Raw genomic sequence first — 25,913 nt, forward strand, 5'->3', positions numbered from 1 at the left:
AGAATTAGGTCCTAAATGTTAGAGGCCATCGATCGCAGCAGGAACAACAGAAACAAGGCCAAGTAGTATTCAAATACTGCCTGAACCTTTCAGTTTGAGATAAAAGGAAGAAAAATAAAGGATTTCATTCTCGAAGCGCAGGTGACACAATAGTCTGCATTCTCGCGTGTTGCATAAGGAATGGCTCTCAGGCTTTCCTCTAACAGCTGGGATATGAAACCAGAAAGCACAGGGTCATGTGCCTAAAGCTGCCACAAAACACCAGCGAAACCGCCACCGTTCCCAGCTAATCGGATTCCCAGGTACAGAGCGTTGGGGACTAAAGGAGCGGCCGAGTCCTCAGCACCGTGCACCCAGCTCAGCAGCTCACACCCCGCAAACCCGGGATGGGGAGGAGCCGAGGAATCGAAAGAGAAACCCGGCGGAAGCTGGCAGCCGGGGGCCGCGGGCCGCGGAGATGGAGCTGCGGGCGCTGCGGCCGCTCTGGCTGCTTTGCTGCTGTTTCGGCGGCGGCGTCCGCTCCGCGGACCCCCGCGCCACCTTCACGGCGACAGAGCCGCGGAGCCGCGAGCGACAGGCATCCGCCTTCCGGGTACCGAGCGCGCGCCGCCCTGTGTCTGTTTCCTGATCTCCCTTCCCGTCCCGGGTCTGGGCTGGGGCGGCGGGAGGCGGGGGAGTCACTGAGAGCCGCCCCTCCTGGTGGTCACCGAGCCCGCGGTTCGGTGACGGCTTTGGGCTTTCGGAGAAGTTCGCAAGCCAACTTCTCCCTCCGTTCCCCACGTGGCCGCTCTCCCTTGTCTGGGCTAACCAAGAGATGGGATGTTCCAGGGAAGATTTGTCGCTGTGGATCTATAGGATGAGCCCAGAGTAATCAATGGATATGTTCAAAGTATTCTCGATTGGAAGAAGCACCCCTTTTAGCAGTGCCCTGGACGATTCTCACGGCCTTCCAAAGCGGTTCCTTTTCAAAGTTAGGGGAACCTGAGCGAGGCGGAAGAAGCCTGTCGGGTTTTTTTCTTCCGCAGGGGGGCGCTGGTGACCCCCTGTGATCAGAATGTTCTAAACAAAGAGCTTGCTTTTAGAGAGCTCAGAGCCCTGCCCATTTGGGATTTTCCTGAACTGGGCCTCCTTCAACTAGTGCGGGAACCTTCAAATTTTTCTTGACTTGGTGGAGATGGATTTTGGAAAAAAAGGGAAGCATTTCATTTCCTTTTCACATTATTTTCAAAAGTCTGCATAATAATGTTTAGTCGTTAAGCGTCTGCCTTCGGCTCAGGTCCTGGGATCGAGCCCCGCATCGGGCGCCCTGCTCAGCGGGAAGCCTGCTTCTCCCTCTCCTACTCCCCCTGCTTGTGTTCCCTCTCTCCCTGTGTCTCTCCCTGTCAAAGAAAGAAAGAAGAAAGAAAGAAAGAAAGAAAGAACGCAAGCAAGCAAGCTTAGATTTTACCCCAGCGGTAAACCTCTGGAATGGACCTAGTTAGCTGAGTATAAATAGGCTTTTTCCTGTAACATAAGGGATACCGATTTAGAGTCTGCCTCACACTGTTCTATATATCTGATACCATTTAACAATTTTTTTAATCATGAAAGATATTTTATTATAAAAGAAAACTGATTCATTCTAAATAAAAAGTAAGTAAGAATTTAGTAATACTGCTTGTTGGAATTATATTTAGTTTTTTGCTGGTATAGTCTTGGGATTTCTCCTGGAATTCTATAGCTGTGTTCTTTTCTGCTCCTCCTCTCTGCCCCAGAAAATTCCAATGTTTAGGAAATCCCAGCCTTGCCTGATTCTGCCCACTCTTGTTTTTTGCCCACACCAAGATGTGTACTTTTGTCTCTGTTTTATTGCTCTTGAGTTACATTATCGCTTTTAAAACCAGAAGCACTGGCACAATTGCTTGAGACCAAACTTTCTGTCCTGTATTCTACGCCTGTCCTGAGCTTGGTTGCCAATGGTGGTGACCCAGACCCTTTAGAGAGAAAATAGTCAATCTCATCTATACTGATAATATATTCATTGGCTGAATAAATAAACTCACTGCTGTTCTCAAGAAAATCATGTTGGAGGATTGGAGGCACAAGGAGGCTCTCGTAATAAATGTATTTTTAACATATAATTTATCTGATTTATAAGTATATATTTTTACTTATATAGTTACTCGTATTGGTCCTGTGAAGAGACTGTACCCAGGAGACGAATGTCTACAAAATGCAGCTCTTCTCAGGAAAAATACAAGGATCCATGACAAGAGATGGAAAGTTTAAGTGGAGGAGGACAGTTATGAAGATTTTTAGTACCTTTAAAAACGTTCAGTCAAAAAAGCCTGGAAAAGTTTTCAAAGCAATTGCTTCTAGTGGGAGTTTACTTCATGAAGTGGATGCCCAGAAATGAAAGGTTTAGACTTCAAAACACATTGCTGGAAAGTGGGAGCACCTCTTGGTGTTAGAATCTAGATGTCTGGACCTGGAGTAGAGGGCTGGACACAGGCAAAGATAGAAAAGGCCTTGCTTCCTTGGTACCCGTGAGCATTTGGAAGAATTCTTCTGGCCTAGCAGGATGGATTAAAGTATGTGATAACTAAAACTCAGTATAACTCTACAATGCTTTACTTCTGTAAGATGATGTCAAGTTAAGAATTGGCTGAGATGCCCCACTGTTTACCCATTATGTAAATTATGTGCAGAATTTAGGAAATGTACTTGCTTCACGGTGAAGTTAAAGTTTTTAAAAAAACAGGGGCACTCATGGGTGGCTCAGTTGGTTGAGCTTCCAACTCTTGGTTTCAGCTCAGATCATGATCTCAGGATTGTGGGATCCAGCCTCTCATGAGGAGTCTGCGCTCAGTGGGGAGTCTGCTGGAGATTCTTTCCCTCTCCCTCTGCCCCTACCCCACTCTCTCTCTCTCTCAAATGAATAAATAAATCTTTTAAACAAAAAAAAAAATAAAGCTTGAAAAATAAAATAGAATCATAAAACACTCTGTATTGGGCCCGAATCTATAGATGGCATAAAAAGTAAAGAAATCCTGAGGATTTCTTTGGATCTTTGTTTCTTATTTAGGGATAGCAAATAGGTCTCATGTGTTTGCAAACTGATTGACTAATAGTTGCTGCCTGAAATATGGCACTGGAAAGTATTCAGGGGATTGCGGTTGGAGACAGTTGGAGAAAGTGTCTAATTGATTAGTAATGTCTTTCACAGTGGTCGGTTCAGAGAATGGTGAAAGGGTCTTGTCATCCCTGCCTTATGTATTTTCATAAGTTCCTAGGAATATTTCTTAAATATTAAATGCACTGGTATTTACTGATGCTCATTATTTCACCACAGGATAGTTCGTATTCTTATGCCTTCGAGAAGTCACAGACCCAATAGTGGAACTAATACTCGTATGTACTCACCTCGGAATAATGTTTATATGCCAATACAAATGTGATTTGTGCATAAAATTTCAGAATCTTCACCTTAAAAATTCTTGCCATAAAATGATATATGCTACATTGTTAAGATAAAATTATATATAATTGTTAAGCATGCTGTTTGTGTATAAATAGAAGATAGTAGTTTATGTATAAATAGAAGATTTTACAATGAATGATCCTAACTAATAAGTCACAGATATTTGCCATAATCAGCCCCTTGAAATCTGGATTGTCTTCTGCAAATGAACTCTATGCAAGAATGCTTTAAACCACATTTTCTACCTAACATAGGTGAATTTGATGTAAGATACTGTTGTTCAAGTGACCATTTTCAATGGTTCTAGCTTCATGCATGCATTGCCAAAATGAAAATATATCAGAAACTTGAAATCTTGGATCAGAATTTATTCATTCATTTGTCCATCTGTCCGTCCATCTATCCAATATTTTGATATTTACTGCATGTAAGGAGCTGGTCTGGGTTTTCTGATTCAGTGGGGAATAAGACATGTACCAACTTCTAGGAAATTATAACCTATTAAAGGGATATTGTATATTTAAACATTGTACTGTAATCCATTTTTCAGTGAACAAACAGAAAAATGTAAAGACTAATACGCTAGAAAAATAATTGCTCCAACCAATTCTCAAAAGAGTATCTTTTTAATTCAGTCTTTATGTGCATGCACAAACACAAATATAAATGACTACATATTTCTTTTTATTTTACTTTGCATGATAAATATGCATGCATATTATTTTTACACAGATGTCAGCACAACATATAAAAAATCCTTTGTGTAGGTAACTTTTGTAAAGCAGTAATTTATAAAAGTATATGTTTTTATTATTCTAGTAGAGGCCTTCTCAACAGCTGCACTGTTGACATTTTGGAACGGATAATTATTTGTTGTGGGGAGTTGTCCTGGGCCTTGCGGTGTGATTAGCAGTGTCCTTGGCCTTTACCCACTAGGTGCCAGTAGTGACTATCAAAAATGTCTCCAGACAATGCCAAAAATCCTTGGGAGAGAAGAGGAGGAAGGAGGAGATTGCCTCGGCTGAGATTCACTGATGTAAGATTTACAACTCCCGAGTCTTGAGAGAAATTCTTTGCAATGCTCCAGCACTGCATACAAACATTTTACCTTTTGGCTCATCCCTGGACTTACTGCACCTTCTAGAAACGAAAGCACCAGCAAGGAGAACATTTTAAATCCATATGTAGAATGTGTGATTTGTCCTACACGAAACCTCAGAATCTACAAGTGAGGGCTGTTAAGGGAAAAGTCTAAATAACAGCAGTGAGAATGAGTTTGGCGTGCTAAACAAAAGGCGGTCTTACAAAGCACCTTTTTCTTCTGTAGTAATTGCAGTGTACAGCTCATCCCACCAAAGCATGGATTCATTATAAGGGAGCACACACCACACAGTAAGCACAAAATAGATCACCATCCTATGACCCGTCTGTTTTTCACACGTCTGCACCTTTCAAAACTACTAACAGTAGGTCCTGTATACTCCTCAGAACTTTACTCTCTTCTTTCATAAGTGACCTTAAGGCTCAGGTCTTTCATTTGAATATTTTATATGGCTTTAGGCCTGTTGACGCTACCGTACGTATAGTCTACTGTACTATTATACCCTTATGAGCTACTCCATTGCCTTATGTTAAGAATATGTGGTAGGGCGCCTGGGTGGCTCAGCTGGTTAGGCAACTGCCTTCGGCTCAGGTCATGATCCTGGAGTCTCAGGATCGAGTCCCGCATCGGGCTCCCGGCGCGGCGGCGGCGGCGGCGGCAGTGGGGGGGGGGGGTCTGCTTCTCCCTCTGACCCTCCCCCCTCTCGTGCTCTCTCTCTTTCATTCTCTCTCTCAAATAAATAAACAAAATCTTTAAAAAAAAAAAAAAGATGTGGTGATTGGCCCTCTACCTGGGATTGATTCTATGACAGAGGTTGTTAACATGAGGCACGGAAGCTCAATAGACTCACAGTTTGTGATGCTTCTGTGCAATCTGCTCTCACAGAAGGAATCGAAATAGACCAGAAAAGTCACTTGAAAGAGTAATCAATTCCAGAAATGAAATGTAGGGCTTTTTAAAATTTAAGTGATTTGAGGGGCGCCTGGGTGGCTCAGCCGTTTAGCGTCTGCCTTCGGCTCAGGTCATGATCCCGGGGCCCTGGGATCGAGTCCCGCCGGCGGGGGGCCTGCTTCTCCCTCTCCCACTCCCCCTGCTTGTGTCCCCTCTCTCGCTGTCTCTCTCTCTCTGTCAAAAAATAAGTAAAAGTCTTAAAAAAAATAAAAAATAAATAAAATTTAAGTGATTTGAAACTCTGTTAGGTGGACTTGATATGTGTCCTACTGTTAGAGCAAATAGGAGAACAAATACTCTTGGGTATACTGATAATATCATCTTACTATGAAAGCTGTCTGTTTCTTTCAATCAATAATTGGTCATTTCTAATTCCGTGGGAAAGATTAGCTCCACATTAATCCAAGAAAACCTGAAAGCATGATCTTTGAGTGACATTTTCTATATCCAAATGTTCTGTGTTTAAAGGGAAAAAAAGGATACAGCATGGGAGTATTTAATTTAACATTTTTCTGTTAGACGCTGTGATTTGTGTTTTCCGAACATTCTCTTATTTAATCCTTACACTCTGCTGGGTCAGAATTACCCAACTTGTCAATGAAGAAAATAAAGACCAAAGAGGTTGAGTATATAGCCAAAGATTGCACGGCAGTGTGGTTAACACATTTGTTGCAAAACTGAGAAGAGATTAGAGAAATCTACTGTGTGTGTATGTAAGTGTTTAAGAGAATTATGCTTTGTTCAGAATTCTCATGGTAAGTACTTTTAATATTTTTAGTGGTCCTACAAAATCAAAAAGGGGGGATGAGCACTTTGGGGTTTAGAGGTTTAGAGGTCTTTGCTTTTGGCAAGAAGGCACGTTGTAAATATCAAATAGCCTTAGCGTGGGCTGCGGACAGCCATGAAATGACAAGAATCCTTGCACAGGAATGACATACAAAATTCACAAATGGGATTCCCTTAGAAGTTGGCCTCTGGTTGATATAGGTGTTTCATAGATTCCCTCAATCACGTCCAAGAAATCTGCTCTCATGCACTGTTTGCTGAGGACTTTTATCACGAAAAGATTTTGAATTATGTCAAGGGCATTTTCTGGATCAACTGAAAATGTATGATTTTCCTTCCTTTTAAAAAAAATTCCATTAATATGGTATATTATGCTGAGTGCTTTTCAAATGCTAAACCAGAGTTGAGTTGCATTTTTTAATGAACCTCACTTGGTCATGAGGCATTGTTCTTTTTAAATATTGTTGGATTTAATTTGCTAATATTTTCTAAAGGATTTTGCATCTATAGCCATGAGGGCTATTGGTGCGTTGTTCTATTTTCTTGAGATGTCTTTGTCTGCTTTGTAATCAGGGTAATACTGGCCTTATAAAATAAGTTGCAAGGGTGCCTGGGTGGCTCAGGCTATTAAGCGTCTGCCTTCTGCTCAGGTCATGATCCCAGGGTTCTGGGATCGAGCCCCGCGTCAGGCTATCCACTCAGCGAGGAGCCTGCTTCTCCCTCTCCCTCTGCCTCTCCCCACTCATGCTCTCTCTCCCTCACTCACTGTATCTCAAATAAATTAATTAATTAAATAAATAAACAAATAAATAAAATAAGTTGCTAAGTGTTCCCTTCTCTTTTATTTTCTCAAAGAATGTGTATAAGATTGGTATTATTTCTTTTTTAATTGTGTAGAATTCACCAAACAAGATATCTGGGCTTAGAGTTTTCCATTTCTCTTACATTCAGCTTTTGCAATGGGTGATGTCCAAAGAGTTTGTCCATTTCATACGTACATTCATAAAACTTACTGGCTTACGGGTTTCAAAATATTATTCTTCTAATGACCGAAGCATCGTAGTGATGGCCCTTTTCTCATTCTTGATATTGATAATTTGTGTTTTATCTTTTTTTTCATTTCTTTATCACGAGACCAATGACTGAGAGAAATGGGGAGAGGGTCAGGGAGAGCTATCTGATTGCACTGCAGCTCTGACCCTGAGTGAAGGAGAGAGGGAAGAAAAATTGGAGGAAGTGCTATAGGCTGCCGTGCAGCCAAAGGAAGGGTCAGAGAAACCATCAGGGACTCATTAATCATCAGCCAGCTTTCAGGGGAGTCCCATGTTTCCCTAAAACAGGTCAGCATCAGGGCTCAGTCATTGGCTAGATGCGGCCTGTGGGAACCGTGGCCTCTCTTGTGTAGTTGTCTTAATTCAGCATGCAGCAAACAAGCTCCCATTCTCATGGCTAACACATGCTTTCCTATGCATTCTTAGTGCCCTACATTCTCGATGCCTTCCCTGGTTACTCTAGCCCACAAAGATGTTCAACCAATACTTATAAAATGAATGAATTTTAAATTCCTTAGCAGCTAGCAGTCTCTGGTTCATGTTTGTCACATGGAATATAGATACTTGTTTTGTATTTCTGTTCTATTTTTATATTTATACATCTCCTTTCTAAATTATATTCAGAACTGTGCTTTATCAAGATTATTTTTAAGTACCTAAAATTTACTTAACAACTGTTTATTATTTCATTAATAAACAGGCATAGTCAATAAGGAAATAGTAAGATTTTGATAAGTTCCAGTAATAATTTGCTTAAAAATAAACAGGCTAAAGTTCTTAAGGGCACGAGGTATGTAAAATGTCATTTGTGTATTTACTCAACAAGAAACGTTAATTAAGCATCCATTATGTGGCAGGCATGTGGTCAGTGTGGGGAATACAGTGATGAACAAGACAGGCAGGTCTTGCCCTCATTTTACTTAGAGGTTTATGAGATAGGCACACAATAAACACGTAAATGTGTAAACAAATATATAAGAGCTAGACTTGGAAACTTACCAAATGGTAGTCCCCTGAAGCTTTATTTATCCTACACAGTTGGTTAGCATTAGGAAATTGAGGCATGTTGTCACAAAAGACAAGCTTAAGATAAATTATCACAAAATTCAGAGCTGAGGAATCTGTAAATAATGGTCATATTTTCCCTCCAGGTAGACAAGCCAATCTATCTTCCTGGAACATTTCCAGGACTGCACAGCTCTCACAAAGCCTTTTTACCTGAGATGGAGAGATTTATAAAGCTCAAATAGAATCATGTTTGTTTATTATTTACTGATTTCTTTTTTCATGTTTTGTTACCTAGTGCTGGGAAATACAAAGATACAGACACGCTTTCCAAATCCATAATTTTTTAATCTAATGAGTGTCTATTGGTGACAGTTTCCACTAGTATCTAGTGTTTATTTGCAATTCATTTTATTTTTTCCACTACGTTAAACAATCACGTATTTAGTGCTTTCAACATGCTTAGTGAAGAGGAATTATAAATGGATAAGACATACCTTTCCCAGTCTCAATCATATGACCTCACTGATATGAGGAATTCTTAATCTCAGGAAACAAACTGAGGGTTGCTGGAGTGGTGGGGGGTGGGAGGGATGGGGTGGCTGGGTGATAGACATTGGGGAGGGTATGTGCTACGGTGAGCGCTGTGAATTGTGTAAGACTGTTGAATCACAGACCTGTACCTCTGAAACAAATAATACATTATATGTTAAAAAAAAAAAGAAGAAGAAGAAGAAGATAGCAGGAAGGGAAGAATAAAAGGGGGGAAATCAGAGGGGGAGACGAACCATGAGAGACTATGGACTCTGAGAAACAAACTGAGGGTTCTAGAGGGGAGGGGGTTGGGGGGATGGGTTAGCCTGGTGATGGGTATTAAAGAGGGCACGTTCTGCATGGAGCACTGGGTGTTATATGCAAACAATGAATCATGGAACACTACATAAAAAAAAAAAAAAAACTGAAATCAGATGGTAGTTTTCATACAAATGTCTATAACTCTGATCTGGAGGTCTTATGCAATCTTTCGTTGTGATCTGCAAAAAATAAATCAAGCTTTGTTTCTAATACCTGAAAAATGTGCCCAAGTCAGTTACACATACATTGCTCTGCAAAGTTAACATAGGTGATGTAAATTAACTTTTTTCTTCTTTTAGGAAAGCCTTAATAGACATCAATACTTGAATTCTCTATTCCCTCGTGAAAACTCCAGTGCCGTCTATGGAATAAATCAATTTTCTTATTTGTTTCCAGAAGAGTTTAAAGGTACAGTGTGATTGTGCTCCTAGTTGTTTGGTTTCCTGATTTTGATTAGTTTCCTTAATTTTTGAGGAACTGTTTCATTGTGAATCTAGTAAACTGAGTCATAATTAACATTTATTAAATACTGAATGTCAAGGGCGCCTGGGTGGCTCAGTTGGTTAAGCGACTGCCTTCGGCTCAGGTCATGATCTTGGAGTCCCGGGATCGAGTCCCACATCGGGCTTCCTGCTCGGCAGGGAGTCTGCTTCTCCCTCTGACCCTCCTCCCTCTCATGCTGTTTCTCATTCTCTCTCTCTCAAATAAATAAATAAAATCTTCTAAAAAAAAATAAAAATAAATAAAATAAATAAATAAATACTGAATGTCAAGCATGTAAATTCCTGCCTACTGTCTTCTAATTGTTGCTTAAGATCTAAATGTTATCATTATAGATGTTTCCATGTGGCTGTAAGGGCCAATGTTTCATCCCTTCTGCATTTTTTAGTGCTATTTCTATTCTAGACATCCATAGTTTTATGCGTTATAATAAAGCTAATGATGTCAATTATACTCATTTTTATCACTGACCGAGTTCTATCAGACCAGTCATTTTATGTGGCAGCTCCAGTCCTGTTGTAGGAATTCTTTAGCTTTCAGTGAGTCCATTTCAAGTTATGAAAAAGCATAAAGGAAAATCACAGGTTCTACTAGAAAGCTACTGTTTGTGTTTGAAAAATTCCTCCAAAAAAAATCCCAGGGGACCTTCCCTATAACATAATGTTGTCTGTCTTTTCATTTCCTGTTTCTATTCAGCTATTTATTTGAGAAGCAAATCTTCCAGATTGCCCAGATACCCAGCAGAGGTGCAAACATCCGTACCCAATGTGTCTTTACCATTAAGATTTGACTGGCGGGACAAGCGTGTTGTAACCCAAGTGAGGAACCAGCAGACTGTGAGTTTTAGGGTTGTTTTGTTGTTGTTGTTCTTTTTAAAGTCATCTTAGCATGCATGGGAAGTCACCTTTGAGGTCCAGTTCAATCAAACTTGTAATGGAAGCCATCATTTCTCTGGGTAAAATCACACTCCGATTATCCAGAAATGACAATGAAGGGAGAAACTCTGGTGAAATGAGAGGCAGATGTCAAGGCCGACGCTTTTTTTTTTTATATATAGATTTTATTTATTTGAGAGGGAGAGGGAGAGAGAGCGCAAGTGAGAGCACATGAGTAGAGGGAGGGAGAAGCAAGCTTCCCACTGAGGAGGGAACCCGATGTGGGGCTCGATCCCAGGACCCCGGGATCATGACCTGAGCCGAAGGCAGACGCTTAACCGACTGAGCCACCCAGGCGCCCCAAGGCCGACTTTTATTTTAAAAATAAACGTACCCCTCTGCACCCCCATTGGCATAGGGAATGTCAGCTGACCAGGGAAAATCGACCCCCTAACCGCAGGGATATAGTCTCAATTTATCTGCATTGGAAACCTCACCAGGTCATTCAGCCTGCCCATGTATAGTGTTTTAGACCAAGCAATTTCTCAGTCACTGTCTAGTTAGGATGATCCTTTCCTTCGTCTCAGATTATACGCCTGTTGTTTTTTTAAATATACCTTTTGTTATGATTTAAGTTTTACCACCAAATCGTTTGCTTTACTATTGAATTCATAATGAAGAGTGAACTAGTCAGAAACAGAATCCTTCCAAAAAATGTCTATTTTGTATTAAAGGAATACAATTTAATTAGTAATCTTGAGTTAAAGGAGTATATGGGAGAAATATTTTTGAGCAGAAACTGCCTTCCTGGACGAGCTATGGGAAGGTAAACTAATGCTAGCTGGAGGTATGGTGTCAGCAACCTGTAGTCACTTTTCTCAAAGGGTGGAGACCCTGAAATAGAGTTCCTTAGTGCCTATTTTCCTATGCCACAGGCACTGGAGATATAGACATAATAAGACCTTTAAAGCCATAAAGTTGCTTTATGTGTTAGCAATGTATGTGTAACTGACTTGGGCACATAACACGACCCCACAGAGTCAACCAATTGTTCATCTCCTTTCTTTGCCTAACTCTATAACACACGTCCCGTGATGAAGTCAGTTCTGCCCAACTTCAGGTCTTACTCTTACCTCTGCCTTTCCTATGGATCCTCCTTGCTTGTGCATGGTCCTTAATTTCATTTCCTCCATCTTCTCCCTTTTTTTTTTTCAGGACCAACGCTTTTATTCTTTTCATTCCAGCTTGTCCAATAAAATCAAGTTAATAGATTCAGAATCAGGAAGATTGTCAGCCAATATTTGAATGAGCAATGACCAGTATGGGTTTTGATCATTATGATATTTTATGTGTATCTGTGATATGCCCATACTGGCCCCTTGACAGCCTAAAAAGTAATTCATTCAGCTCCTGTGTCCATCAAATAATGAGTACAACATGGATGACGTATATCCGCACCCCACGTCACCTCATCACTGTCTCTGCCCCTTGAGGTGGAGATGGTGGATGCCATAGAGGTCGAGTGTCAGGAGAGAAACAAGAGGGATTGAAGAATGGGTGGGAGGTGGCACACTTCCTAGAAACAAAAATCATGTTCAATGAACTGATTAGTCTTTACAAGACCATCCAGGTGTTCTCTCGATCTCTAAAATTTGCTTTTATATTGCATTTCTAGTTTACAATGGTGATTGCCAGTTTATCTTTAATAATTATATTTGGGTGCTTAAGAGAGAATTTTGGTTTTCTTTTCTTTTGTCAATTTGAAAATCTCTAGGATGGGCATTAATATTTTGTAGGCCCCCAGATCCTGCTCACTTTACTTGACTTGATGACTTGTGATATTTAGAGATGTGGGCAAACTTGGTTTGAACATTATTTGATACTAAATACAAGGCTATTTCTATTTTTAAACAGTGTGGAGGATGCTGGGCCTTCAGCGTGGTGAGTGCTGTGGAATCTGCATATGCAATAAAAGGGAAGCCTCTGGAAGACCTAAGTGTACAGCAGGTCATTGACTGTTCATATAATAATTACGGCTGCCGGGGAGGTTCCACTCTCAATGCTTTGAACTGGTTGAATAAGGTGACTAGTCTCTCAGCCTTTAAACTCTTGGTTTCCTCTTTCATTTATCTCACATGCGTTCAGAATTTAATCAGTTTACTCTCACATACCAAGGAATGTTTTTAAATTTAGATGACCAAAGCCTGAATGAATCAAAAGGTTTAAAAATGAATGGCTTTCAGGCAAGTCAGCTATTGAAAGATCAAAGTGTGAAAAATCTTGCCTGGATTTGTTTTCAGAAATATATGTATGTTTCTTTCTTAGCATTTCTTAATAGGTAAATGCTTTTTTTTTTTTTTTCATAGATACAGATCACATAATGTCCCAGAAAGATGAGAGCATGTGATTACTTATTTCCGTAGGATTTTTGAATATTGCAATTATAAGGGAGAATAGAAAGTCAGCACATTTAGTAACTCCTTACGTAGGTGAATAAATGAGACCTGAGGGGTGAGGTCGTGTTGCCAAATCAGGAGCTGAGCCAGGACTGTGTCTTAAGTCTTCTGCCTCTCACCGGAGGGCTTTATGCAATACACCACCATGTCCTCTGTTTCTTAGAAGACTCTGAGGTTGTCCTGTATCCAGGACCAACTGCATGAAGCCAACCAATGAGGATGTTGCTATGTTTTGTTAAAGTTGTTAAGCTGGAATTTCCCAAACTGGAATAGCCTTTCCTTGTTCACTTGCCATATTTTGAGTTACTACATGCCAGAAACTTCTCTGTGCACGTCAGGGGCAACAGTGAATTGTGGGTCCCTTGGCTTCTATAAGCCCAGAATCAGAAAAGGAGGCTTGTCTATCGACAACTAAAAAATATGTGACATATGCTAGATGTATGGCACAGAGAGACGTGGGAGGAAAGAGTGCTTGATCTGGCCATCGCTTATGCTGCATGAGTCTCAAAGACTTGCTGACAGAACCAGAAGCTCTGGAAGGAAAATGAGTTGCCCCATTGCAACCTCAGGAGAAAAGACGGTAAGACTATGATCAAATGGAAGGAGGTTCTAAGGAAGGAAAATAGAGGAAAAACAAGAGTAAAAGAGAAAGATACTGAGTTTAGTTACTTAGCATGTCCATAACAAACACCTGAAGATTGAAATTAAGATCTTAATAACCTAAAGAACATCCACATGATGAGGATGTGGCCAAGTTGAACCTTATTTGGACACATTGTAGTAAGTTCTATTTGATTTCTAAAACAACTGCATTTTAAATAGAGAACACTTTGGATGATTGTTTTCTTTTAGACGCAAGTAAAACTGGTGAGAGATTCAGAGTACCCATTTAAAGCACAGAATGGTCTGTGCCATTACTTTTCTGATTCGCAGTCTGGATTCTCCATCAAAGGTTATTCTGCATATGACTTCAGGTAATTGTCTTACTCTATTGTGTCTCTCTCTGTATTTCTTAATCTCTGATATGTTGACTCTTCGGAATTAATAACTGGATTGAAGGCATCACTGCATACTTGTAATTGTCTTAAGACCTACTTTTTGCTAGAGAGACTAATGGAGAGCTATCTATGGATGTTGTTTCTTAAATATGATCTACTTATTTTTCCATTTGTGTTTATAATAGAATAAACACATGTAAATCCAGTTTAAGGTATAATTTATACTTACCACCTTCCTTTTAACTAATTGAGTTGTAATAATTGTCATTTGTATATTTTAGTCTCACTGTTGAATTGATCCAAAATTTCTTTGTATAGACTCTCCAGTTAATATCAAGCAGCCCGCTTACCAAGAAGTACTTTTTTTAACACGCTTGCATTTTTTTAAGGCATCAACTATAAGGAAAGCATAAACTGAAACTTTCGTGTTAGAAGCAAGTAAGAGGATATTAATGGAGGTGGGTTATGTGGTACACACTACGGGCATGATGGGCATGCAAGGTTAGATAAGGACAGGCTGAGGAAAGGGACTTGTGTTGGAAGTTGAAGGGCACGATGACTTCGGATAGGTTCAGGTGCAAACAGTCATTTAAAAAATGCTTTAAAAATGCATGGAAAGCTAAAAGCCAGCTAGGAAACCATTGTGACCATTTGATATAGTGCAAAATAGGTGTTCAGTCATAATAGGACAACAGAAGATTCCAATAACTCCTTTTTTCATTTAAAAAAAATATAAAGGGATCTTTGCACAGTCTTTTGAAACAGAGAAAGCAGAAAGCAAATTATATTCAGCTGAGGTGACAGACCACCCTAAAACATACTGATACTGAATATAAAAGAATCTCTTGATCCAGATGGTGCCAACCCATGAGATCTGAAGGAAATCAAGGGTGAAATTAGATGATTGAACAAAATGGAACCCGTCTAAATAAGCATACGTGTATCAGAAGCCTGCAGATTGCCAGCACAGCCTCTGTCTACAACAAGGGCTCTCGGGGTGACCCTAGGAACCACACACCAGAGAGCCTTGATTCCACAGATGGCAGGCCTACACAGAATCTGTAATAGAATGTGCGGAGTCACTGAGTGCATTCTTCCACACCTTTCTTGAGGGAAACACATTTTCAAAAATGAGGAAGTGTGTCTCTATAAGCCGTCAGTTCCTTGCGAGTATAAGTGACATGTGAACAAGAAGGACTCGATTCTCAAAATGTCACTTAAAAAATTAAAAAAAACACACACAAAATGTCACTTAAAATCTTCAGGGAATTCCTCATCATGAGTAGCAAAATGAAAAAAAAAAAAAAATGAGACACAAAAGAAGAGTAGGCGTGAGTCTGAATTAGACAGAGGGAGGGAGAGAGAGAGAATGTAAAAGTTACTGGCATTGGACCTGAAGCATGATTTATCTAACCCTTTGGTTAAGAAGAAAGAGGTCCCTATAAAAAAAAACCTCTATGTTTACACTGAACATAAACATTCTGATAATACAATACTAATTGTGTTAGACTCCGCAAGAAGATCTTTCATTGATTTGCTCATTCATTTAAATATGTGTTGAACAGTGTTTCAGGTTCTGGGGGGACTCAGCAGTGAACAAAACAGACAAAAAACCCTGACTGTATTTTAGTGATAGAGACAGGCAATAAAGAAAACAAATAAAAATATGTACAGAATGTTAGATGTAATCATTTCTACAGAGAATTAAGTAAAACAGTGGGAGGAAGAGGAAACATTAGGGGAGTATACAGTCTTAAAAAGGTTGGCAGGGTGGGGGGCTCCTTGAGAAGATGACTTTTGAACAAACACCTGGAGAAGTGAGGGAATGTAACCATGTAGACATCTGGGGAAGGATTGTTCCAAGCAGAAGGAGCCCTAAGTGCAAAGGCTCTGAGACAGAAACATGTATAGCATATTTAAAGAACGATGAGGAAGCCAATGGGACTCTAGTCCCAAGATGGACAAGACTAGTAGGAGATGAGGTAAAAAAGGTTATCGGGTAATAACCTTGGAGCAGTGTTAGAAGAATGGTCTTAGACGTGAGACATCAGAGGTTAATACCCCTCCTAGAATATAAAGTCCCACAGAATATATTGAAGGATATTATGGATGAGATGAAAGAAAAGAGAGTCAAGGATGATGAGTCCAGACTTTTTGGCCTGAACAACTGAAAGAATGGAATGAACTCTTACCTGAGGCATGAAAGTCTGAGACAGGAACAGATTCAGGAAGGAATATCATGATCAAGCAGTGATCCCTGGAAACACTGTAGGGAAATAGGGAAATGAGACTGAACAGGGAAAGCAGGGTTTTCTTATTAAGCAACTTAGTACCGAAGATACTGATCCTACTGGGGAGCTCTTGGGGCCAAGGTAAAATAGGCATTTTAGAGTTATCTCATCCAAATTGATGTTTACTACCTTCCATGTCCGTTGAGGGTGCTGCTAAGGTAGAGGTGTGGGGTGAGCTTGATTTCCTGGCTCTTTAAGAGAGAAGGGCCTCAGGCAAAGCGCTTAGGGGTTCCTTGTTGGAAGCCTGGCTGATTGCACCACCATGGTAAGGGCCAGAGGATGTGGGAAGATTTTCCACAAGCAACTGCTGTAATCAGGCCCTGGACCAGGCCCCTGACACATCTGAGGTTCCTGAGACTCAGGGAGGGTCACAGAGCTAGTAAACTAGGGCCATATTAAGCATATGGAAAAAGATTTGATAATATATCCATTATCAACAATATGTATTTTGATAGTACAGTTGGCCTTCAAATGACATGAGTTTGAACTGTACATTCCACTTATAAGTGGGGTTTTTTCTAAGAAGTACAGTGCAGTATTTTCTCTTCCATATGATTTTCACAATAACTTTTTCCCTAAATTTTTTGTAGGAATACAGTATTAAGTACATATAACATACAAAAGATGGGTTAATGGACTGCTTATGTTATCAGTCAGTCTTTTGGTCAACAGTAGACTATGAAGTTTTGGGGAAGTCAAAAGTTACTTGCGGATTTTCAACTGTGTGGGGGTTCGGCACCGCTAACCCCCAGCTCGGTGGTCAATTGTAATTCTATATTGGGCTAATAATGGAAATAATGGAAATAAAATAAAGTATATATATATATATATATATTTTAAAGATTTTATTTATTTGAGAAAGAGAGAATGAGAGACAGAGAGCATGAGAGGGAAGAGGGCAGAGGGAGAAGCAGACCCCCTGCTGAGCAGGGAGCCTGATGTGGGACTCGATCCCAGGACTCCAGGATCATGACCTGAGCCGAAGGCAGTCACTTAGCCAACTGAGCCACCCAGGCGCCCAAAATAAAGTATATTTTAACTTGCTAAAAGCCAACATCTTTCTGAAACACAAGAGATGACAACGCTAGTCAGTTCTGGGGCTAAATGGAATGTTTGCCCGCTGGTCTGGTCTGTGGCATGTCCTCCTATTTCATACTTTCCAATATCTTTGATATCTTTCTTTAGTCCTGCCTCAAAGCAGAGACTACTACTCAGTTGTTTCTTTGATCTTACAATGTTAATTACCCTTTGCATTCTAAAAAAATATTTTTCCTTCTTGATCTTTCTCTTTCCATCATGCTGTCCCTGTCCCTGGACCTTTGATGTCATATATTTACAGTATATCTTTTGTCATCTTACAAAGGTAGAAACACCTGTATCACTCTTTTACAGAGATAATCCTATTTGTCATATTTGGATAACAAAATATTCAAAAATTAGAATACAGTAAAATATACATTATACACAAAAACTTATGCTGGACAAAATTGGTTTATTAGGTAATTTAGAAATGAGGAAAGGAAGCTACTTCTTTTAAATGCAGAGTGTAATTTATGTTAGGCATGCTATAAAATTTATACCTGTGATTTTCTCCTAATATGTTGATTTTGCGATGTGGGTGACTTCAGTCACTTGCTGGAGTCACTGGACTCCAGTATGGCTGGAATGACTCTAGTCTATAGCTGTTGTTTGAATCCAGCTATGCAGAACTTCAAAGCCTATACCCCACCATGATGCCTTATAGGAATTTTGTAATTTTGCCTCTCTCGGGATAATCTTAATGAATACAAGTTATTATTATAGTAGGAAAATTAGAATTGACTGCTTATAGATTTCCAAAAAAGATCTTCACGTTAACAGGTAATATGAATAAATGTTTAGAATGAATATGTAGTTTCTATCTCAATAAAGTCTCTTATGCACTCAATTTTTTCCCCATCTGTGGACAAAATATCCTCTTGATAGAAACTGACCCCCAGCAGGTTATGATGATAGATTATTTACTCTTTGGAGCTACTCATCTACCCATGGTTTGCTGCAGCAATAAACTACCAAATACTAACTTAATGGCTTGAAATATCAGTAACTTGGTTTCAGTGTCCTTCACTCATAAGGTTGACCTTTAAAAGGGTAAATAATGGTTTAATCACATACTTCCAAGATCGATGATGGCCGAATGTTGTGTAACATTAGACTTTATCAGTAGGTGACCATGTGTGAGAGCAATAACTGGGTCTTTCACAGACTTTGCAATCTTTTCCTAGTTCCCCTGGCATCTTAACGTTGCTTCTGTTGTATAATGACATTTGCCACTTTTGTGTAACCTTTCCCTCTGATTTCCTCACTTGGCATTCATTCACATAAGTTTGTCAGTCTCTTGATTCTCACATAATATGGCAGAGATATATCTCCATGCATTCAGTCTTCTCACTTTCCTTATTGAAAGAATCCCCCTATTATAGCTGGATACTTTGCCAGCCAGCTACAAAACTCCATTTCCTATCTTCCTTGAAGCTAAACATAGCCTCGTAACTGAGTGCTAGCCTGTGAGATCCATATAGACATATGCACAGCATGTGTGTTACTTTTGAGAAGTCTTTTCAACAGGAATATAGCACTTCTTTCTTCTTTCTGCAGTCTGAAATATGTCTTAAATGGTGAGAGCTCCAGCAGCCACCTTGGACCATTAATTGACCTTGGCAGTGGAAACCTCACATGGTAGAGAAAGAATATAGAAAGATTCTGATTTCCTGATATCTTGGAGCCCCACAGCAGTCCTAGACTGCTCAGTCTCTCAGACTTCTAGTTTCCATCTTTAAGGTCTTCTGTAGTTGCAAGCAAACCTACTCCTAACCATACATAGATTAAATAGGTTATTTTTATAAAATATCTCTACCTTAAAAACAACTCCTTAACCATATATTTCCTCTTTCGGCAGTGACCAAGAAGATGAAATGGCAGAAGCACTTCTTACCTTTGGCCCTTTGGTAGTGGTAGTAGATGCAGTGAGCTGGCAAGACTATTTGGGAGGAATAATACAGCACCATTGCTCTAGTGGAGAAGCAAATCATGCAGTTCTCATAACTGGGTTTGATAAAATAGGTAAGTGCTGATAAGACTTGATTGCTTGCTTTCCAGCTTGAACTCTGACTGACAAATGATCACCATCCATTAAAATGCTGAAATTTGGTCCTTCCATGTCTAAGTCCTCCTAAGACTTTTACAACTTTTCAGTAGACTTCCAGGTATAAATACCCTGTCATGGTCCCCCCAATCAATTTTGAGGACAGCCTTGTTAAAATCATGATAATTCTTGGTTTAAATAATGTGCATTCTCTACCTGGAACGTTTAGAATAATTGTTGGGGGAAAAGAAGTGCTTGTTACTTTATCATACATATCTAAAAATTCTTTTTTTTTTCCTTTTCCTAATTCCCTGGAATTGTGTGTATGTTTTCATTTCATGCTACCCAATTCAAATATATATTTTTCCATTAATTGGAGTGTGACACTAAGTGCAGCTCAAGTTTACTTAGCCAGTTTATGTTAGCATCACATTACACTTTTAATCTTTTGCTCAGAGCTGCTATACTCATCAAGAATTAAATTTGAAATAAACATGCATTCACAACAAAATCTGAATTTTTCAAGGTTTGTTACCATCTTATGTTTTGTAGGAAGTACTCCATATTGGATTGTGCGGAACTCATGGGGAAGTTCATGGGGAGTAGATGGCTATGCCCATGTTAAAATGGGAGGCAATATTTGTGGTGAGTCATGAATTCATGTTTAAAACTTCAGGCTAAATGTCTAGGAAGATACTTCGAAAATATTAAAATTATAAACCTGTATGCTTATAGTCTGCTTCCAATGTACTCAGACCATTTTTACAGTAATAATTTTCATTCTTTAGCCAATTAATAAAAATAAAATAGTGTTCCTTAAAGAGACACATTGCACATGTTCACATTTTGAAAGGGAAGAGGGCTTGCAGTGAAAACAAATATAATGTGCAAAATATGATTAGATAGAGTACTAATTTTACCAAAGTTAATTTCAAAAACCATATAAATACTCAACTTAGGAGGCTGAGATTCTCCAAAAACATCTCCAAAATTTATTTATTTCATTTATTTTTTTTAAGTAGGCTCCACTCCACGCCCAACCTGGGGCTGGAACTCACGACCCTAAGATCAAGAGTTACATGCTCCACTGACTGAGCCAGCCAGGCACCTCCCTCATTTATTTTTCCTAATTTTCACCACAATACCTGCTCAAGGATATCAAGAATCACTTTTTTCTTTGTATCGAAATGTATGAAAACCTGAGCATTTGGATTGTTTCTGATTTAATATGCCCCTTGTCACCTACAGACTCAAGCAAAACATACACCAGAATTGAGGGACTGAAGCGAATACCAAATATGCTTTTTTACTGTTTGTTTTTGGTTAACCACAAACCAAATTAAAATAGCTAGTTAAGTATTTTAAATTGTATTCTAAAACCTATATGTAAACCTATATTCTAAAATTTTTGATCTAGAATATCAGCACAGTTTATGAATCAAGTTCGACCTAAACTACATTGCATCTGAAAGCAATCATTTAATTTCTCATTACAATGATTCCTAACATACATACAACTTTTTAAATGTTGTAGAACCCTCCAGAGAGTGAGACTGAGAAAAAAGAGTTATAGAAAAGTTCGAGAATTGGGATACGTGGGTGGCTCAGTCAGTTAAGCGTCTGCCTTCAGCTCAGGTCGTGATCTCAGGGTACTGGGATCGAGTCCCGCATTGGACTCCCTCCTCGGCGAGGAATCCACCTTTCCCTCTCCTTCTGCCCCTCACCCTGCTCGTGCTCTCTCTCTCTCTCTCTTTGACAAATAAATAAATAAAACCTTAAAAAAAAGAGGAAAAGTTTGAGAGTTTACATTTTGATTCAATCTAGTGACCACTGGCCAGTGGTTCCATAAAGTAGGATCCATGAGAGTTAATCAGTGGTCTGTCCTGTCACCCCAATGAAATATTTTTCTTAAATTATTTATGAAGGAGAGTGAACATCATAGAAATCTTCTAGCCAGAGCACTAGCAAACCAATCAGGCCTCTACTTTTTAGCATCATGGGGGCTTTTCCATTGTTGGAACTTGCAGATAAATTACCTCTGCCATTCACTGAACCTCTGCTACTAAACCTAAATTATCTCTGTCAAAGTGGTTGTACTTGGATCTGGGCTGAAGGGTGGCTTTTTCAAGGCTTTAGCAAGAGAGTTGCAAGAACATCATTCAGACGCTCCTTCATACTTGCCTCCATTATGACTCTGTATCCTCCCTCCACCACCTCTTCTTCAGCCCCCAGCTGCTAGGGTGAGTTGAAATAATTTCTCCTCTCTACTTGTGTTCCAGTGGGATCTTCCCCTGGTTAGTAATTAAGCAGGGATCCAAATCCTTCCTGAAAATGAATATTTCCTGAAAGTCACATACCTGATAATGACCGCATTTCTCTTATGAACAACGGTGTAACAGATAGCATCCCACGGCCCCAAGAGATCTTAAGGACATAGCTAATTACAATGAAATCCAGTCTTCAAACGGACTATTTATTGCTTTCACCATGATATTGAGATCTATGATCTTGTGTGCCAAGAAAGCATAGCACATTTATGATTTATTTAAACTTTGCTAAAGTTCAAATCAAAGAGTTTGAACTTTCAAATTGTATTTAAAACAATCTTATAAATTATTGTATTTCTCTAAGCAATGTATATGAGTGCCATAAAGATTTCAGATACATTCGGGGCACCTGGGTGGCTCAGTCATTAGGCGTCTGCCTTCGGCTCAGGTCATGGTCCCGGGGTCCTGGGATTGAGCCCCGCGTGGGGCTCCCTGATCCACAAGAAGTCTGCTTCTCCCTCTCCCACTCCTCCTGCTTGTGTTCCCTCTCTTGCTGTGTCTCTCTTTGTCAAATAAATAAATAAAATCTTAAAAAAAAAAGATTCCAGATACATTAATCTGTTTATATAATAAGTCTTTTAAAAAAAAGATTTTATTTATTTTACAGAGAGGGAAAGAACATGCACAAGTTGGGGAGGGGCTAAAGGGAAGGGAGAGGGACAAGCAGACCCTGCACTGAGCATAGAGCACTACACGAGGCTCGATCTTACAACCCTGAGATCCTGGCTTGAGCCGAAACCAAGAGTCGGTTGCTTAACTGATTGAGCCACCCAGGTGCCTCTGCAGTTTCTTGAAAAAAAATATTAGTCATCTCTTCTAATATCTGTTTTTGAAGTTGCCATGTTTATATTGACAGATAGCTATAAGCATTACATTATTTTTTTTGAAGGAAATAGACTAGCGCTAATAATTTCTTTTTCTCTAGGTATTGCAGATTCTGTTTCTGCTGTATTTGTGTGATATGTTGGGCAGATCAAGGGACAACGACAAAAATGAAGGTTCATAATGAGATGTAGCAAAGAACTCCATTCTCAGCGTTGTTCGCCTTTCGGCCACCAACTCCATGGCCAGGGAGAGATCTGTGGAACGGTTTCTTAACTCTGGGATGAAGGTCACTTTAAGAATTTCTTCAAATTGAAGAGGCTTTTATCTGGTTTGATTGTTGTTTTTGTTTGCTTGTCTTTAATGATATACTTCTAGTAGGATTAAAGAGGGGATAAGAATTTCTTTTCCTCTGTAGAATATAATCACCGGCCTTAGCTTACACTTACATACAAGAATAGTCAGCCTAAAATGAGGTGTGCTTCTCACAATTATATTCACAGCCCTCGGAGATGGAATTTCTTAAGGATTTTGAAATTCCAGTTGCTTTATCTCCACAAAAGATGCTTACCCTTCAAACACTAGAAAGGTCATATAGAAAGAAACAAAAGGACAAAACCACTTTTTAAGAGAAATCGGTTGAAATTAAAGGACCAATATGGCAACTAGGTGGTAGGAAAAACTCCAGTAGCATTGCCTGAGAGACAAATTACTGATTGGGAATTTTCACTGTCAATAGGCTCCCAGTAGGGTCTTATTTCTTCCTTTGTTCTCCCTATATTGAGGAGCAATGCATTCTCCCACTCTCTTTCTCTTGTTCTTTACTGTGATGCTCCTAAATGTTCTGGGTGGTTTGGCTTCCCTGGCTAAAGAAGTCTCTGTTTTTACTTCCCATTTCTATTTCATAACCATTTATTTGGCTCCATTTGCCTCTAAACATTTACCAAATCAGGATCTTACCTTTCTGTTCCTCCCCTCATTCCTAGGCACCAGCTCTTTCAAAGCCCAATCCTATCGATCTGGGCTATCAGCCAAACTGACTTTCCCAGGTTGTCTGTTTTCCCATTTTTCTGCTTACTTTCCCCAGACTCCCATACTAACCACGTTTTTGTGCATCCCTTTGGCTTCTACCTGTTCTGCTTCTTGATGCCAGTGTTTTCTCTTGCAAAAGTCATTATGTGTGGGTGTATAGCGGTGTAAGAACCTCAGAGCGGAAGAGCTGATCTTCTCATTAAGTGTAAGTGCAATAAATACAAGTATTCAGTGGATTAATATAAGAAAAGCATATCAAATATTGCATATGTAAACATTTCTTCTCTGAAACTTATGGTTGCTTTCTAATGTAGAATATCTTAACAAAACCAAAATTTTAAATGTAACAGCAACCACTAAAGAAATTAAGGCCATCCCATTTTGCCTCTCACTTTTGACTTTTATTTATCCATCCCCTTTATCAGAAAGGGAAAAATGAAAATCAAAAGCAAAACACTGTATTTCTTTGTTTTACACCAACCAGAAGCAATCTCAAAAGAATACGTGTTGACTCAGGTTTAGAAATGTTCCAGGAAGAAAAATACTGATATTCTGATTAATATTTTATTATTCCAAATATGTCAGAAGGGAACTGGTGCTGGTCGTTCTAGCTTGTATTTATCTACTGATTTCTATACAATATAAGTGCTTTTCTCTTTTTCAAATATTAAAGACTGTTTTAAATTAAAAATGATTAATACCTCTCAGCTGTTCTGAATTTTGACGACATCTATAATAAAACAACCTATGTTTGACTTTGAGTGAAGAAGACTCTTGATAAGTGCATGACCTACATTTTGTGAACAGTGTTAATGTGCTTATATTCACGTAAGCATTTTCTCAGCTCCAAATCCATATATTCAATTTTTGGTTTTCTCCATAGACACCTTAACCTCAATGTCCGCAAAATTATCCCCCATTCCCTCCTTCTAAAAAAAAAAAAAAAAAACAAAAAAAAACAAAACGTTCACACCTTCTAGAGTCTCTATTTTGATTAACAGCATCAACATTATGTAATCACCCAATCAATAAAAGTGAAGGAAATGTTATTGAATCAGGTCAACTACACCTTAGTAACCCAACACTTGATCACCTACCTTCCCTCTGTTTCTACCCTCCTTTCCTAGATGCATGTTCTTCAGTTATATCTCAACTCCACTAGTCTAAACCTATGTCCCACTAAACCCTATGTCCCTTAATACAGAGGTTCTCAAAGTATAGTCCCCAGACCAGAAGCCACTTGAAACCTTATGAAACCCTTTATTTTTAATTTTTTTTTTTGAGAGAGAGAGAGAGAGAGAGAGAGCACTCCTTGCTGAGTGTGGAGCCTAATGCAGAGCTCGATCCCAGGACTCATGAGATCATGATCTGGGCTGAAACCAAGAGTCGGTCACTCAACCGACTGAGCCACCCAGGCACCCCGAAACACTTTATTTTTATAAGTGCTCCAGGTGATTCTGATGAATGTTATTATAATCCATTTACTATGTGTCCCCTGGATTTGCATCTCTGTAAGACAACATTATGTTATTTCCTTGCTTTAAACCATTCAGGAGTTCTCCAATGCCTAAAAGATGATATGCCAACTCTTTTAAATGACTTTTCATGAAGAAGCCCCTTTTCTATCTTCTTTGCCTCAATCTCCGCTGTTCTATATGGACATATGCTATGCTCCAGCCATAGTGAGCTCCTTGAAGTTCACCCAATGAGGCTAAAGGGAAAGCAATGAAATTTTCACATAATAATTAGGAGTCATGACAAAAATCATAAAGATGTTCCTGGGTGTGATTTCACAAAGATCTCAAAGCGAATACTAAATTAGGCAACCTTACACAGACTTTGTGACTTATTTAAGAATTATAACTTAAAGTAGATCATCAGCACTAGAAGCAAGTTGGAATGGGGGTAAGGGTAGAAACTGACATTACAAACTGTTTTTGACCTTACATTAAGAATTACTGATATATCCCTTGAAAAAAACTCTTACAACTATCTAGTTTAGTCACACCAAGAAATAAAAATACAAAGAGTTAAGTCAAATCACATAGTCTGTTAAAAAAAACTAAATCTTGACAAATAGCATTTATTCTAAGATTCCAAGGCATCTTGTGACAGAGCATCTATTAGCATATTTTTTCATTACCTCATGAGAAGAGCAAAGATTGAGACACATATTTTTTTTAAGATTTTTTTTCTTTATTTGAAAGAGAGACAGAAAGAGGCACGAGCTGGGGAAGGGGCAGAGGCAAAGGCAGAGGGAGAGGGAGAAGCAGACT

General features: G+C 39.3%; 1 protein-coding gene across 3 annotated transcripts; it reads left to right on the plus strand.

Annotated features, from left to right (window-relative positions):
• Nucleotides 1–405: 405 nt before the first annotated feature.
• On the plus strand, nucleotides 406–24,550 carry CTSO (cathepsin O). 3 transcript variants are annotated; one of them, XM_021698832.1, is made up of 8 exons: nucleotides 406–592; nucleotides 9,511–9,619; nucleotides 10,409–10,548; nucleotides 12,502–12,669; nucleotides 13,896–14,017; nucleotides 19,271–19,434; nucleotides 20,009–20,101; nucleotides 22,709–24,550. In XM_021698832.1, the coding sequence occupies exons 1-8, from the start codon at nucleotides 458–460 to the stop codon at nucleotides 22,741–22,743; spliced, it is 966 nt and encodes a 321-aa protein (XP_021554507.1). In that variant the 5' UTR covers nucleotides 406–457; the 3' UTR covers nucleotides 22,744–24,550. The 3 variants fall into 3 exon arrangements, with proteins under 3 accessions (XP_021554507.1, XP_021554509.1, XP_021554508.1); XM_021698834.1 differs by having other exon boundaries at nucleotides 12,502–12,528; XM_021698833.1 differs by lacking the exon at nucleotides 20,009–20,101.
• The last annotated feature ends 1,363 nt before the right edge of the window (nucleotides 24,551–25,913 follow it).

Source organism: Neomonachus schauinslandi, chromosome 2 (assembly GCF_002201575.2).
Source record: "Neomonachus schauinslandi chromosome 2, ASM220157v2, whole genome shotgun sequence".
Lineage (NCBI taxonomy): Eukaryota > Metazoa > Chordata > Mammalia > Carnivora > Phocidae > Neomonachus > Neomonachus schauinslandi.